Consider the following 18,564-nt stretch of genomic DNA (forward strand, 5'->3'; position numbering starts at 1 on the left):
GCGAGCGTCACGTTGGTTTACGACAAAATCACTTGACGACACGGCGAGAGAGGAGAGGGAGAGACGCTGTGCTGCTGCCAGAGGAGCCGCTGAATGAGTTCCCTCTGAGCGGTAAGTCACTAAAAGAGTGTGAGAAGTAAAACATTCAGGACGCCACAGTTTATCCCACACTACTGAAGCTGCTCCTCTTTTTGGAACCAGCACGGAGTAACTAATAATTTTGCTTTCAAATATGGTGAGTACCACGATATGAATTTTTCATATCATATCAAAAATGATACTGGTATTTTTGTGAAGAAGGATATGATATGGCACACCCCTACTAACCGCTCATTTTAGCAATGTCATAGTAAAGGAAGTATCTCTATATAAAGGTATAATGTACACTATGAGGCATAGACGACTCTACTGCTATCATTTTACAAAGTGAAATGTAGAGATTTACTTTTCAGATGCAGGACTTTTACTTGTAACAGAGTATTTTTACACTGTGGTACTGCTACTTTTATTGAAGTAAAAGATTTGAGTATCTTCTCCACCACTGCACTGGAGTAACTGAAAGAAGAATAAAGTTGGCTTCTTGATTTTACCTCGGCATCCAGCTGTGTCTGTGAAGGCATCAGCGTCCTCTTTGTCTTCGACTGCTGTTCACGCCGTCATCACTGCAAACTGAACATGTGATGGTTCATGTGAAGAGAGACACACAGACATTTTAGTAAAAGCTCACTCTTTGTGTTATTTTTAGGGTTGTACCCGACTCAGATTATTTCAGTCGAATCAGATTCAGCCATTTCATACGAATATTCAGTGTTGAAGTCAATATAAAGTTTTAAAGTCTGAACGGGGCTCAGCGGGACGTTCAGTGTGACAGCAGCATTCATGTAATATAGTAACAAACTAATGCTGCTAAGGACAGATCACAAATGTCCCCTGAAGTACCCTGCACAGCACACAGAGGAGCGAAGAAAAAAGACTGCTCAATTTAAACAGTTTCATAACTTTAAATACTTTGCAGATTTAGATTATTAAAGCAAAAAAAAAATAAAAAATACACTATATAAATTATGATGTCCCATGAATCACTGTAAGATACCCAGTAATCAGCCTCAATCAGCTCCACCTTTACCAAATGCAACATTAAAGTGATAAACACATCAATGCATGACTATTTATAACCCAAATATATAATACACATTACTTTAAATGGGCCATTCTGAATTAGGTGTACTTTTTGATGCTAGTACCTTTATACTTTTACTTAAATCAGATTTTGAACACAGGACTTTTACTTGTTACAGCATTTTTATACTGTTATACTGCTACTCTCACTTCAAATAAAAGATCTGGGTACTTATTTAGTACTTAAACTTTAATAATAAATAAATAAAATATGCATTCAGCAAAATTGCCCTTTATGTACTGGGTAATGAAATGACTATATGTAAGTGTTATTTTTGTCTACTCCGGTTACCTGAAGTGAACGAAGTGTTCACATAGCACTTACACCACTGCATATATATAAATAATAAATATAATTGTATGATAAAGAAATACTGTCTTCTGCTGCATTACAGTACTACAGTAGTAACGTTACTATTAAGCTAGCTAAGATGTAGCAACCACAAACGTTAAGCAAGCAAACAAAAAACATAAAGGTTATGATACATACAGACAGAAAGAGAGAGTTTATATTAATCTCACCTTTCTCCTTTTCTTAATGAAAGTTGTTAATATCCTTGTCGAGTAACTTCCTCTGAACTTCAGTCCACCTCTGTGTTAGCGCTAAGCTAACTAATGATCGACCTAAACTTAGCTAGCTAACATTAGCCGTTAGCTAGTTAGCTAGCTAAAACTTTCTCGGCTCTTTGTGAAAGTATTTTGGTAGTTACACCCGAAGGGAACGGACCTTCGACGGTATACCGCTAAACTGACTGTGACTATACCGGACAGACTGAGACCGGATCGGTTTTCTGGTCAAAAGCGGTCAAAGTCACCTCCCCGGCTTTCTATCGGCGTCTTCCGGTGGATCCGATTGGTTTGACGGTCAATGAGTGCCTGCAGTACTCTGTGTGACCACAGCCTTTAACAGGTTACCTCACGTGACAGCCCAGGGGGCGCTGTTTACAACGCAGGGGGCGGGTCTTCCTGTTTTACCGCCTTTTTTTGAATGATTATTTTTCAGAAAAAATTAAATAAATAGACAAAAAAGTATATTATTATTGTTGTTATAATATAATATAATATAATAATAATGCATACATTAAACAGTGCGAGGGGGATGAAAACCTAGATATAATACACTTTGTTTTTATTAGATATAATTTTGCCAGTTACTCGAGAGGTCATAACAGCTTTCTTATTCGTTGTTGTCTTAGAAGCAGAGTCAAGGACATTTGGTGTAAACACTCTATCCTTATGGATGTAATATTTGCCAACAAGACATAAAAGCAGCTGCCAACAGACTGTGAACCTGTATTACAATTTAAAAACAAGACCATGAATGGTGTCAGTCTCTTAAAATTTAGATAAATTAACAGAGAAACTTCCACTCTACCACATGTCAGAGGGAATTACTGTACGTTTTACTGCACTACATGTATCTGACAGCTGAAGTTACTTTGGGGGTCCAGATTATTGTTAAACAAAATGTAATAAACTTTTAAATTCTAGTGTATTATTATAGATTACTGCAAAGTGTAGATATCAGTAGAACATTAGCTTTACATTTACCAGCTGCAACATTAAAATGATTAATATTTTAATAATTATAATCCATTGAAATAATTTTTGTTATCCTGAATTGGGCCATTCTGCATAATGACTACCATCTACATTTGGTACTCTAATTATATGATTATACCTCGCTTATTTTTGAAATTTTACTTGTATCAGAGCATTTCTTCACTGCTTTTGTTCATGTAAAATATCAGAATACATTAACGATATGCAGTGGAGTAAAAAGTATAATATTCTCCTCTGAAACAGTAGGAAAGGAAAAGTATTACGTATTAAGTAGCACAAACCAGCTATACTTAGGTAAATTACAAGTACCTCAAAACTGTACTTAAGTACAGTACTTGAGTAAATGTATTTAGTTACTTCTCAGCACTGGATAAAACATGTGATAGCAGTGTAAGTGTGTGTTTGGTGTGTTTAAGTGGTCTCATATTAACGCTCCTGTCCAAGGTCGGAAAGGGTCAATATGTGTGTGAGAGAGTCGCTGAATATTCATTGATTTTAAAGAACGAGTGGTCTGACTGAGGCGATACAAGTGTGTGTGTGTGTGTGTGTGTGTGTGTGTGTGTGTGTGTGTGTCCTCTTGTCTGGTAGGAGGCCATTCAACTCTCTCCATGTTGATGGGGTCTGTGAATGAAAGAATAAAGATGAGGGTGAAGGAGAGGGAGGACAGATGAAAGGAAGGACACACTCACATCCAAACAAACCTGCACCATTGTTACATCCACGCTGCGTCTCCATCGACCTTTTTAATTCTTTGTTCGTGTCTTGTCTACCTTTTTCTTCTCTCTTTGTCCTTATGTTGTCATTGTTTCCCCTTGTTTTTATGTCCTTCCATCGTTTGTTCAGTGTTTCTTCAATTAGGATCTGAATACTTCTTTCATCACTGACAACAACTGCTGTCATTAAGTTTGACAGAGTTCATTAAGTTTGACATGCAGTGACGGATATGGCAGACAAAACCGAATGACATTCAGGTTTATTACAACATGGCTGACCTCTGTTGTTACCTCATTTCCTGTTTCCTCTCTACATTATCCCATAAAGGCATAAAATGCCCAAAATAATAATAATAGCCTAATAATAAACTAGAATCACCATCCTGTGGTTGTATGACTCTGCCCACCAGTCCACCCTGTGGTTGTATGACTCCGCCCACCAGTCCAGTGTCTCTGACAGTCTCCATCCATGTCAGTGAAAACATGGATGCTTCACACACAGAAGATCTATACAATCAACACAGCTTCAAGATTAGAGTCACCAATTCAGTATCTGACCAAATGTCTCCCCTTCTGTTCCTGAGATATGACGTTAAAACATGATGATGTCACAGTCAAGCTGACCTTTGACCTTTTGACCTTCAATATTTTATCCTGTTAGACATTTGTGACAAGTTTTGTCAGAATTAGTGTATGAATTCTTGAGTTATGGCCAAATACATATTTTGTGAGGTCACACTGACCTTGAGCTTTGACAACAAAATTCTAATCAGTTTATTCTTCAGTCCAGATGGATGTTTGTGTCAAATTTAAAGAAATTCCCTTGAGGTATTCATGAGCTATTGTGTTCACGAGAATGAAATGGATGCAAGGTCACACTGACCTTTGACAACCAAAATCTAATCAGTTCATCGTTGAGTCCAAGTGAACGTTTGTGCCAAATTTGAAGAAATTCCCTCAAAGCGCTCTTGAGATATCACATTCACAAGAATGAGACAGACCAGCAGGAACCTATGACCTAACCTAACCTAGCTGACCTATGACCACCAAAAAACAATCGCTTCATTGTTGACACAAGTGGACATTTGTGCCAAATTTGAAGAAATTCCCTTGAGGCGTTCTTGAGACATCTTGTTCACAAGGATGGGACAGACAGACATATAGAAAGAAAGTGCAAAGATAGAAGCTACTCTACATTATATTTAAGTATTTCACTATATTGTTGTTGCAAAAATACCCTGAAATATTATGATAACATTTCAAGGCAATATGGTTCCCCACTACAGCTGAGCTTTTTCCATGACAACAACAACCAATCACCAAAATAAATGTTGGCAACAGACTGCTGTTGGAATGACTCAGCATTTTAGCACTCCCGGTTCCCTTGCTTCAAAGTCAGTGGGTTTTTGGTTAGATGTCTGAAATAAGGTCTGTGGTTAAGACAAGCTTAAGAGACTGCCATGTTTTGTTCTACGACATAAAATATGTCAGTAAATACCCCACTGTAATTTTAGTAGCATTTGCATGTCTTTAAAAAGGTGTTTGCTAACAAGTGGCTCAATGACGCTACAGAGCATCATCACGCTGGACTTGGCTTTACGGCCTTGTTGTGGTGGTGACGCTGAAGTCAAGCAACTGCAGTTCGTTCATAGCCTAATGTTAGCTTTTTACTTCTGGCAATTGCATTTAGGCTTCAAAAATGTTGTGTTCATTTGTGAAGATTATCTAACTGAACAAAACATATAAGTATCGTAAACATTAGTTCACCACAGAGCTTATTTTCTGCAATAACCCTAACCCAAATAAACCAGGGTGATGCTAACTTCTGTGTCAACCTATAGAAAAATTAAATTTACATTTCTGCAAACCACTGATACATTACATTTGTATGTTATAATGTAGTGGATACGTTGAAGCTTTATGTTTCAACAACACTGTGGTTAGCGTATGGATATATTTAGACACAAAAACCACGTGGTTATTGTCAGAATAAGAGCATGTTTTGACTTAAATACCCAGTTTTGGGGCACGATCCCTGCTGGAAACTAGGGTTGCAACTGTATGAGATTTTCACAATACGACAACCATTTTAGAAAATATAGCGGCTTCAGTTTGTCATAGCATTACTTATATTTTTTATCAGTCAGATTGACCGCTAAAGGAATGAAAATAGAGGGGTTGTTTTTGGTTGAACAAATTTTTCAATCATAGATAAGCAAATATACACGGTGTGATAACCATCAACTTTTATATCACTGTATACCTTAAAACCAGTGTATCGTTGCAACCCTTCTGGAAACGCAGCAATGTCTCGTTGAAAAACAACCATTTTTTGTGGCACTAACCTCAGATAAAAAAGTGAGGGATTGCAAACAATCACCCATGTTTTGTGGCTAAGAAGCTGCTGGAAACACGGCAATGACTCGCCAAAAAATAACCAGTATTGTTGTTTAATGGTGTTGAACAGTTGTGTGGAGCTTGGCAGGCGTCTTACTGAGGTGTCTCACCATTCACCGTCCTCCTGATGACAAAATTAGCTCACACGTCACTTTACAAACCTTAACATGAAACATATAAAACGCACAAATGTGATTATTTATGGTTTGCAGAAACGTACAATGACCACCTCTTCTGGCGACTGGGCTGCAACAAAGCAGATTACACCTGTTTATAATGATGAAACTTAAAATAAATAAACGTGATAAAGATCTGGGAGATGATTCATTTAAGATTAACATGAGGCTGGACGAGCACAAAAGGCTGCAGTGCGACTCCATGTGAAGATAAAATGTGTTTTTATTTAAAGATCTCTATCAGGCACTATAGTTATCGTTATCATTAAAACATGGACGAAGCGGCTACCTGGGTCACATGGTACACAGCAGAGGTTCAGAGGAGATGGAGGACGACAAAATACCTGCAGACGACACAGTGCAGAGTACAAAGGTGTGACAGAAAAGAAAGACTCATCATAACAACAACAATAACAACAATAATAATTATAATGGTGTTAATACATTAAAGTAAAATAAAACACATTTTCATCCATGTCAGAAATCAGTTACTGAACTTTACAGTGTTTAATTAACTCAAGGAGGAAATAAATCAGAATATCAACTAAAATCTCATCAAATACCTAAAACACATTTGTAAGAGTAAAATTAAACATGTTTTTATGGTAAAGAAGCAAAATAAAGTTAAAGTTTAGATGTCACTGCAGTTCACAGCTTAGCATATGGCTTCAGATAGAAAATCTAACATTATTCATCTCAGACAGAAAGACGACAACAGCTCGTAAAAATACACATAAATGCTACGGTGAAGCTACATTTTCTTTGGAGAGTACAAATGATTCAGGAGAAGTCCAGAGAATAAAAATAAAACACTTTATACGGCACTGAAATATTAATGATGTGATACAGAAAGAAAAACAAGAGTTGACAGCAGAAACAAATCTGATTCATAAAAGTGTGAGTGAGCTTTTTATCATACAGGTTTCTGTTTTTATATTTGTACATTAGCATAATGCGTTTACCTGAGAAAAAAAAATCTGCTCACTTTTTCTGGATTAATTAAAATATTATCTCAGAATTATAAGAAAAAAAAAACCATGAAAATAAATCTTTTTAAATTAATGAGAAAATGGGTTGATCTCCTTAATTCAGAGAAACAGAGCCGATCTTTCCCCCCAGCTGAATGCATTATGCTTCTGTGTATTTGTTTTGTTTTTGTGACATTGATTGTAACAAGTTGCTAATTTCTTAAAAACAAAACTTTTATCTGACTGGTTTAAAGCAAGAAAGAAAGACTAAAAGACAGAAAGAGAAAACATGAAAACGTTTTAAAGGAAATAAAAACAATGGGAACAATGAGGAGAAAGAAAGGAGAAAATGAAATAACTAAGGAGGAAAGGGATAAAATATAATCTAAGGGAGTCAGAGAAATAAGAAAGTATAGGGGATGAACATTCAAAGAAATTATTTGGTCTATTTTGTCTAGTTTATGTATTTCAATTACAGATAACACTTCAATCCAACTGAGTAAAGTCACACCAACATATCCTCCTGAGACCGGAACTTGTGTTTGGTTTGCATTTTTTTATTTCTCCTAGCTAACTGGGATCAGTAGGACCTGATAAGTATAAAAAACTAAAAACAGCCAATGATAATGAAGTCCCGATGTCGTCAAACGAGTACTTCCTAATTAACAGCGTCTTAGCTTGTACATTAATCGTAAACTGACTTGGCAGAGATGGCTGCCATCTTGTTTTTACATGGATTAGTGTGTTGTGCTCTTATGCTTCGTTCCAGGCAAGTTTCTGAGCCCGCAAGTCAACACTTCAAGGCACGACTCACGACTTCATAGCGTTCCAGGCAAGTCACGCAAAACTGTCAAAGCAACATGGCGGACTGTGCGGGGTTTATGTTTGTTTATGATCAATTCTATCGCCAAAGGTGCCTGCTCCTTGCTCATTTGAGTGAAACGGAGGAGGAGAAACGGCGCATAAGGTCACAGATGCTTTTATACTTTTTATTTTACATTATCTGTGTGTTTGGAAACGTATTTTGTATTGATATATTCTTGCACTGGAAACTAGCTGTTAGAGCGGCTGCCAATAGTGCGTTAACATTAGAGTTATTTTTTTTGACTATTTCTCACCGTGTATCACCTGCATCAGCACCGCATTGACTGTATCAGTATACTATGTGCACACTTTTCCTAATAAAGAGGCAAACTGTAATGTAATTAAATTGAATTTAATTTAAAAAAAAAAAACTTTTACGGGGAACCTATTTGTCAGTGTTCACACGTGGACATTATAAGCGTGTGACACATCAAAAGCTCCTGATTGGCAGCCAGTGTGATGGATGATAATAATATGAGTGGGGCAATGGATCGTTTTATTGTAAGGAGCAAATTAGAACAAAGCACCGTGAAGACGACCTGCCACCAAAATAAAAGAGAAATAAACTGTCAGTAGACGGTATCATGAGGCTACCTGTCTTATTTTTTCTTAATTCTATCTTATATCGTGATAAGACCGATAACACACGTTATAAAATGGTACTTTGGGGTTTATGTTAGAATTTCTTGACTCAACTGGATGAAAACTTTACATATAGCTGCAATATGTAAACCTGATGAAAAAGACCAGATGATGTCTTTGAGTGACAGAAAGAAAAGGAAAGGTAGGAAAAGAAAGTAAAAAAGGAAGACGAGAGGAAAGAAAGTTAGAAACAAGAAACAAGACAGTGGATGAAGTGATGACTTTACAAAGCTACATCATGAAGCTACATCAGTAGTTCCTGCTCGTCTCTCTACATTCACGGAGTCATACAACTCGTTTTACTTTCACATTTTTACTAAGATCTGTTGTGAGATTTCCTGATGCCTCTGAACGTCACATCAAGCTGTAAAATCTAACTGGAGAGCCCAAATTCACAAACACATTTTCTCTGGAGTTTGTGGTTAAGAAGGCTGTTTGGAGAACATTATCTGACATTTGCTCTTTACATTAATGAGGGCGCTGGTTCAGAACTCCTGAGTGGATCCTGTGCAGAGAAACAGTTTGTCAAACTACTTTTTGGCTCACACAGGAAACTACCAATGCAGGAATGGTAACACAAAAAGTCGGGGACATGAGCAAAATGTTTTTTGTCCATGTTTCTGGTCAGGGCCACAGAGGTGCAGCAGTGAGTTTCAGATGAGCACTAGAGTGTATTTCATGAGCAGCAAAATATTTTGTATGTGCTCCGGATCATTTTTTTCTTCACAACACATTCTCACTCCGACCTCGTCACATATCGACGTTTGGTCATGGACTTTCCACGTCCAGATACGACATGCAAGGTACCCTGTGTGTCAACGTCAGCCTGTTACATGCATTGTGTTCTTTCAAAATACACTTCTGTTTTCACAGGAAATTTACCGTTTACATACAGTCTCCTTCAAAATAAAAGCATGTATTATGCTGACATTAAGGGACGGCTTTTTTTGTCAGTGTCTGACACCAAGTCACTGCCCAAGTGCCAGGTTTCGACAACTTCAGAGTGAGACCAGGTTGTTTTTAATGTGCAGCAGATAGTTTTTCGTTTTGTGAAAACTTCAAAAAGCATTCTACTTTCTTTAGCAGTCGTGGCATATTTAATTTTTCAGTTTAGTTTATGTAGATATGGCTTTGCATGTCAAATAAGGTGATTCCTCTGGTTGTCTAGGAGACTATTTCAGTTTTGCACAAAAACCTGTTGCAAACTATTTAAAGACTGAGAGTAATAAAACTTTGTGCACAGTATGCCTCAAGGAAAATAAAGAATACATTCAGTTTGTTTTCAGTCAAACTTTGCAAAGTACAGGTTAAAAAAAAAGTGATTTCTACTCCCGCTCGAGTCAAAGTCAAACTAACAACACAAATCTGAGACATTCAGATATCGACACTTGTCCACGAGGAAACAAAATGTGCTACAGCAACATGAGAGTTCACCACAGAGCATCTGAACCTGAGGAGGAAAAGATGTATTTACAACAACAGTCAGTTCACACTGAGAACAAGAGCAGCCGCACGCTTGAAGTTCGGCTGTTTCACTTTTCATTGGCAGCGACATCACTCGGCCTTGTGGCTGTTGCTAGGTGACGTGTAAGTAATTTTTAGACTGTAGGGATGGTGGTGGTGGTAGGAAATTTGGAGACTTAAAGATCAAAAGCTCCCTCTGATACAAGATGAATCATGTTTGGCGACGGCAGATCTATTGTTAACTCGGCTGCGTGGCAGAAAACTAATTTATTCTGAGCCTTTAAAAGTTTTACAACAATAATTACACTTTTTCCCAGAGTTTAAGAAGAAGACAGAATATTGTACAGGAATTCAGAAAATGACACTGAAATCTCTGTGTTTCATTGAACAAAATACTGGACATGCCGGTATACTGGTTCCCAGCACTGCTGTTCATGGCAGGCAGTATGATCAGAGTCTGGTGTGCATCACTGTCGACCGTGATGTGTTTCCGATGCTACTGTTACGACCGTATCGGCTTGAGTAACTGACAGGAAGGTGGCAAAGTGAACCCAAACGGACACAGTCATTCAAGATGACACTAACATGGGTTTATACGGACTCCAAAAAATAAAATATCATGTGCACCAACTGTGTTGTAAACAATACTGACTAACAAACATATTTCATGTGCCTCGTAATGGATAAATCCAAATGTAGTGTCTTTGCCTACACACAGAAGCTGTGAAAAGATTTAATCAAAATTTAACACCACATCTGCAACACCTGCTGCTGTTGATCAGCTGCACTCAATTTAAATAGGTGTTTGTGTCGTTTCTGCTTTGTGACCAAACAGCCAATCAGATTTACAGCAGAGAAGGAAACGTTTCAGCTGCACGACAACCTGTACATAAAGTTTCAGCTGAACCAAACATGGCGTCCCCTGTTAGTTTCACCACTGACTTTCATCTGTGGAGAACAAGCGTCTGCAGACACTGTAAATTTAGAGACATTTTAGTGACCTGATGGCGGCGGAGTATCTAAACTGACAGCTTGAACCTGCGCTACACTTGAAGAGAAACTGCTCCTCCCCAAACAAAATGGTTCCTCTACTTTCAGCTGCTGTTCGATAGGTAAAAATAAAAAGAAGACATAATTATGAGGCCTTATTGCTTATCTAAAAACAACTCAACAAAAATACTTAAAAACAGCCCAATTTTAACTGACAGTTAAGAGAATCAGAACTAAAAGCATTTTATATGTTTTGTATAATAAAAGTCTTATGTCTATAATAAATGTTGTGGAATTAAAAGAACAATATTTTCCTCTGAAACGCAGTGGGGTCTAATAATGGAGCAGCATGGAAAAAAAAAAAAAATTAAATCAAGCACAAGTACTTCAAAGTTGTACTTAAGTACGGTACTTGAACAAATCTTATTCATTATTTTTCTACCACTGTTTGCAGTGAAGTAATATTTACCAAAACGCTGTGATATTTTTGACTCCTCTACACCAGAATAAATAGAAATGTGACTTGTCTTTCATGGAGGACAAAAAATGAGACGATAAATAAATGTATAAATAAATTAATTAATTAATAAAATAAATAAATACCAAAACAAATATATAAAGAATAAATAAATGCTAAAATAATTATGGAAATAAATAAATAATGCACAAATAAACTCCTCCCACATTATATATAAATAAATGAATGTGGTTGTGCAAAAAAATTAAATAAATATCCTATATATATATTTATTTATGCCCTGTTTAATTATCATGTTTGATTTATTTATGCGTGCATTTATATATTTATTTCAACATGTATTCATTAATTTATTTCTTTATTTTTGTATTTATTTCAGCAGTAATTTATTCCTGTATTTATTCATACATTTATTTATTGGTGTGTTTATTTTTTAATTTTTATTTAATTTTTTATTCTTGTATTTATTTATACATTCATTCATTCATTCATTCATTCATTCATGTATTTGTTAATACTTGAGTCATTTTTTGTCCTCCATAGGCTTTGTTCCAGTTTGACTTGAACTGAAGTTTTCCCCGTAGCATTTGCTGTGGTTGTGTCCACTGTGCTCCCAGTATAACCTCCAACATTTCGCCTGGGAGCTCCCAGTTTAACCTCTGACATTAGGGCCTGTGGTTTGTTCCTGCTGTCTGCAAACAGCTTCACAGTTCAAAGAGCTCTCACATCATTAACCAGGAGTCCCAGAAGCAACAGGAGCCACTAATGGGCCTCTGATGAGTCACCACTGTATTTCAATACATTAATAAATCATTAAGTTCAATTATTTAAATTGACCTCCGATGAAAATTGATTTAAAATTTATCCTCCCATTTACTTTTCACTGCCTCACATTCACTGTTTTCTTCTTTATTTACATGCAGGAAATACCAGAGTGCATGTTCTCCAGCAGTTTGAGGATCCATTTTGGGATATGTTCTACTTTCTTGCACTAGATTCTAATTTAAAATATTACAGTGTTTGACCCACTATATTTATCTGCCAGCCTGTTAGTCTGCAGCGTCATATTTACATTAAATGTTACTGAATTTAATGTCAGAGTCGTGAAAATGGGGTGAGCAGATTTAACAGTGTTTGATTCAACTGAAGTACAGTGTAAAGAAAAGAGGCAACCCCCCCCCCCCCATAAAATATTAAAAATATACAACATTACCGCGACAATCACAGTGACCTTGACCTTTGCCAAATTGGAAGCAATTCCCTCAAATCGCATTCACACCAATGGGACAAGCTGATGGACAGACAGACAACCTGACAACATAATACCTCTGTCCGCGGCTATTACTGGTGTGGAGGCAGAAAAAAAAAAATAAGCGTCTGTGGTGTGACGAGGTTCATCCAAAAAAATGTAAAATGTAAATTTGTGACTTTAATTTCTGAGAAATTTTGAGTTTTTCAAATCTATGATTTAATAATCTCAGATTTTTTAATTTGTGTGATTTTTTTTCTTGTAAATTCACGACTGAAATCTCTGAAAGCAATGACTAATTACTGAAAAAAACAAACATGAAATCTGTTTTCAGACTGTAATTTTTTGTTAAGTTTAGTTATTTGTGGATGCGAAGAAATAAATTTGACATGTTAAACTCACGCAGGATTTGATTTGTATCGAAGTGCTGTAGAAGACGCTTGTTTATCCTCAGATATATATATATATATATATATATATATATATATATGTAAACCCAAGAAAACATTACTTATTTTTGTGTTTCTTCAACTCAAAACTGGGTCAAAAGTCCTTTGAGGCGAATTTGTGAGTTGTAATTTTGGCATACAAAACAAAAAACAAACAAAAACTTAAAAGGTGATTAAAAAAAACAGCAAAGTAGAAGCACCTCGACTAAAAATGAGTGAATGAAAATGGTACCAAATTCCAAGAGTAAAGAAACTCGAAGCAATAGAACGCTACAGTAAGTACAACATGACTCTGTTGCTGTCTTAACGGGATCAATGCTGCGGAGGGAAAGTCTTAAATATTGTACATGATCCCTCACAACTAAATAAAATAGGTAATAAATAGATTAATGTTTTCAGAAATACCAATGGAAGAAACCCTCAAAGAAAGATTGCACTGAGCCTCAGAAGGTCGAGGAACAGCGGCTAGCCTGAAGAGACGTCAGGACTTTGGCTCTATTTATCAACACGTATGGCTACTGGGACTCAGAGGGAAAACTACATCGATAGAAGAGCTACAGTTAAGACCGCAGTAAAGAGCAGTAACGAGTCCTCGAGTGAAGTTTGACTCTTTTTTCCTGACACATAATTCACCGTACCATCTATCACGGCACTGTTGTCGTTATAAGAACCCTTCGTAACGACTCTATCACAGAAGAAATGCTGATTATAACCAGAGGACTCAACTCAGCAGCATCCGAGAGATCCAGTTAAAACCAGAGGAAAGGTGTCTTTGCTCAGATCTACAGGCAACAAAGTCGTTTCCTCTCATCCTCTCCTCATATCCTGGTTTTAACACTTCCGATCATAAACACCACACCACACAGCAGTGGGTTGTTGGTGGCGTCCTCAGCCAGTTAGTCGACTTCGCCCACCGGCTTGTTAGCATCCTGATTTATTTTCACGACGTGAAAACAGCTGTCTGCTTCCCCTTTTAATGTTCCCGATCGCGTCGTCGCACTGGCACCGCAAACAGCGGCAGGGTCCTTCTTGGTGACGACGACTCGGGGTCAGAGTTCGTCGCAAGGGGGTCTTCGGCCTTATTGCCGCGGCGGTCTGAGGGACCAGCTGACAGGTCTTGGCACACTTCGTAAGAGCATTTCCTCTTCTGGAGAGCTTCGGCTCGAACAGCCAGGGAGCGCGCGCACACCGTCAGGAGCACAATGAGTGTGCCCAGCAGGAGTGACACCATCGGCCAGAGGACACAGTGCAGCAGGACACTGGTGTCGTGGGAACGGCGCCACAACACGTCATCGGGCCTGAAATCACAATAAGGAGAAAAAAAAAAGAGAATTGACAGCTGGTCTTTCATTACTCTAAACTTTATTTAAGTTAATTAAATTCAGTTTTTTGTACTTGGCAGTTTTTTTTAATACTTTTCATTTACTGCCAGTTAAACTCAACACTTCCTGCAGATATTTCACATTAAAAGACTATTAATCATGCACTTCAAACTGACAAAGCCTTAGCAACTGGGAAAAAATTCTAAATGAGAGCAGTAAAGTATAGTTGGGGTAGAGAAACCAAGAGCAGCAGTGTTGTTGTGGAAAGAGACATCATACTGAATTTATCAAGACAACTGATAAACATGGACGAAGCATTACGTTTTCATCAAAAGCAAATTAAACAAATGATTAAGTTAGTTATAAATAAATAAGGCACAAAGTTAGCAGAGCATTAGCATGTTCATTGTGTGGGAGTTGACATAACGATCAATTTTCCAATTAGTAACTGTTCGCAAGCTATTCAACAACCGCTAACATTGTACAAAGCTGCGTTAGCCTGGCTAACCTAACAGCAATCCAACATCAGTAATGCGACAAAAAGTTTTAACAGCACTGACATCAGCTATCAAAGCATTAAGCTAACGTAACATCAGCAACTAAGTTACTTGTATTCCAACATCAGCTATCAAAGCATTAAGCTAACGTAACATTAGCAACTAAGGTACTTGTATTCCAACATCAGCTATCAAAGCATTAAGCTAACGTAACATTAGCACCTAAGTTACTTGTATTCCGACATCAGCTATCAAAGCATTAAGCTAACGTAACATTAGCAACTAAAGTACTTGTATTCCAACATCAGCTATCAAAGCATTAATTTAATTTAATTTTTTTTAATTTTATATACTTTATTAATCCCCGAGGGGAAATTCAATTTTTTCACTCTGTTTGTCATTACACACAGGTCCGAACACACACATGCACAAACAGGACCTATACATGCACAAAGTGGAGAGATGACAGAGTGGGCTGCCCATGACAGGCGCTCAGAGCGGTTGGGGGGTTCGGTGCCTTGCTCAGGAGCACCTCGGCAGTGCCCAGGAGGTGAACTGGCACCTCTCCAGCTACCAGTCCACACTCCATATTTTGGTCCGGACGGGGACTTGAACAGGCGACCCTCCGGTTCCCAACCCAAGTCCCTATGGACTGAGCTACTGCCGCCCCATTAAGCTAACGTAACATCAGCAACTAAGTTACTTGTATTCCAACATCAGCTATCAAAGCATTAAGCTAACATAACATCAGCAGCAGGGCTACCAGCAAGCTTGTTCTATTCATTATCAAATATTATCTGTACTGTCACCTCACAAAGATGGATTACTTATTTTCCAAGAGAAGCTTTGCCTCTTTTAATTAATATTATCATCCAAAAAGTTCAAAGACACAAATGAAAAGTTGGAGGTTTCACAGAAGACTTTTGGAATACAGCCTAACCTCCCTGTCACCTCTGAAATAACCTCATAAATCAAGTGACTAACTGTGTTTTCCTTATCTTTATAAAAACCCTCTGAGTGTTCCAGTTCTTTTTCTGTAAAACACCATATAATATCTTATCTGCAGCATCAATGGGCTCCCACCGGGCCCTCATTTATGAAGCAGAGTTTCCTCATTCTGATCCTTCTGGTGCAGAGATAAAAATAAAACGAGACAAGGTCACAGGTAAGCATCGTCAGTGAAAAATAGGAGGATTAAGCTGACACGCTAAAGGAGATCTGTGTCCCAACAATATTCGGTCACAGTGTGAAAAAGGGGAGCTGTGCTTCTTTACAGGACGACATAACCTGAATACAAAAGAAAAGGTTCTTTATACATGAATCTGCTCTTTTACATGTACCTTGACATCCTCCAGGTTACAGTAGAGACTGTTATTTGTGTGTGATATTTTTTCACATATAAAATTGTAGTATGTTGAGACAGTTAGATGTGTGAGGAGCAGGTGGTACTGAAACTAATAAAACCATAATTACTGCTGTTCCCATTTCAAAATGCTATTTTAATGATGCCCTGAACGTTTCTTAAAATAGAAACACAGGAGTCTGCAGGATAATCTGACCGTGACCACTTTATGCTACGGTCATCACTTTGAATTATACTTCAAGTCTCTTCACCGGTAAATCAATTTTTTTCCCCAGGCAGATTGTTCTAAACAGAGCAGGACGAAGTGTAAGTGGTGGAAGTCCTGAACTTAAACTGTTACTTCAGTAAAAATACGTTATATATAATATACAGTATAATATTTTATTACTCAGTTTTTATAACTAATAAATACATGTAAGAGCATTTTAATGTTGTAGTTCATCAACCTGGAGCCAATTTAGATACTTTACATACTACTGGGTAGATTAGTAGTGTAGTACTGGGTCTTTTAATTTCTACAAATCATATTATTTAAAGGTAAAAAGTAATAGTCAAATAAATGTAGTGAAGTAGCCTTAAAGTGTAAAGTAGCATAAATGTAAATAGTTGAGTAAAGTACAAGTATGTGAAAACTGAATTTGAGTAAATATACATGGATGTATAAAGAGACCTGGATACAGCGTTGGAGGCGGGGCCCTGTTAATTCCTGTGAAAGTTGCTGAGTGAAGCCAAAAGTTAATGTTGCTAACGTTAGCTAGTGCTGCACACTGTAAGCGCTGTAGCGGAGCTGAGGGGAGGCAAGGTTGTTCTGGAAAATGCATCCTGAGTCTTTAACAGAGAATTCTGTAATCCTGCTGGTGAAACGAGTCGTTTTGAGCAGGTTGTGCTAAAAAACTGTATCCATTGATTTACAGATTTATTTTTAACATTTAAGTCTATGGGAAAAAGTCTTTTACGGCCACATGGCATCACATGAAGAACTCCAAAAGTTGTAATTCCACTGTTTGGCTACTAAAGAAATTGGCTTGAAAGCCTGGTGCACTACCTCAAGGGATGCTGTGGACTCTGGTTGGGGTGCTGGTTGTTTGTTGACATTAGCAGACTCCATTTCCTAGCTAACGTTAGCTTAGTGTTGCACACTGTTAGTGCTGTAGCAGAGCTGAGGAGAGACAAGGTTTTCCCAGGAAAATCTGTCGTCTCTTTCACCATGTAAGTCAATAGGAAAAAGTCTTTTGGGCAGCAAGGCATCACATGGTGGTGTAATTCCTGTGTGGCCATTACGAAAATTGGCTTCAAAGCCTTCCTGGGGGCCTGACTCAGAAACATCTCACCACTGGTTCTGTTCTCATGAGTCTTAAGAGGACAGTTCACCCAAAATCAAAATACATATTTTTCCTCTTACCTGGAGTGCAACAGTAGTTATCATTTTGGTGCAAGTTGCTAAGTGTTGAAGATAACGGTCGTAGAGACGTCTGCCTTCTCTCTTACAAAATAGAGTTAGATGGCTTGTGGATTTATTTATCTATTTATATAACTAAACAGTGATGTCTCTTTCCAGAAATCATGGACTGTTTACTCAAGATGATAAACAGACCTTGTACCTTCTGTGTGGTGGTACGGTAGGCGGGTGTAATTTGGTAGAGAGAAAGTTGTTCCTATGTGAAACTGCTCACAAGGTCTTTGAAGTGCGTCCTTCTACGCCGGGAGTGTTGGGTCTTGACAACGCAGAAGCCCAATTCAAAAGGTAACAATCCTTTCTGAGTGTAAGCAGTGCTGGAAATAAACTTACTTCCCTCTTTACCTAAACATCAGGTAACACCTCTCTGTCTCTGAGACAAATACTTTTGCTGGGGTTGCATTTTGTAGGGGGTGGGCTTGGGGTCCTGGTGCGTGGTCACCCCCCACTTTTTGGTCTCTGAGGGTGGGCCACTTGAGAACACATGCACGTCCTCCTTGCTCCTACTCACTGCAGCCTTGTGCGGGGAGAGGAGAGGGAGCTGGCAGGGACAGCTCTTTAGTTACTCACCCTATTTTAGAATACTCAGGCCTGCTCCTTACGGACCCAGAGGGGATGCCTACAGGTCCTTTGTGTCTAGGCTTGCACATCTAGACCTAATTGGGATACACCTCCAACCACCATGGGGAGGAGGCCTTACTTTAAGGTGGTGAGGAGGACCAATGCTGGTCAGCAGACGATGAATAATCAAAAAAGAATTTCCTTTTCAGTTAAGTCTCACTCCCTTTATTTAA

General features: G+C 38.0%; 1 protein-coding gene across 1 annotated transcript in view; it reads right to left on the reverse strand.

The window, feature by feature from the left end:
* Nucleotides 1-6,262: 6,262 nt before the first annotated feature.
* The window catches only part of LOC126386756 (calcium-activated potassium channel subunit beta-4-like), a 42,648-nt gene continuing 30,346 nt past the window's right edge, over nt 6,263-18,564 (reverse strand). The window contains exon 4 of the mRNA XM_050039317.1: nt 6,263-14,430. Coding sequence (XP_049895274.1) covers nt 14,106-14,430 — 325 coding nt within the window. The 3' untranslated portion in view covers nt 6,263-14,105. The remainder of the gene's footprint in view (nt 14,431-18,564) is intronic.

This window comes from Epinephelus moara, chromosome 24 (genome assembly GCF_006386435.1).
Source record: "Epinephelus moara isolate mb chromosome 24, YSFRI_EMoa_1.0, whole genome shotgun sequence".
Lineage (NCBI taxonomy): Eukaryota > Metazoa > Chordata > Actinopteri > Perciformes > Serranidae > Epinephelus > Epinephelus moara.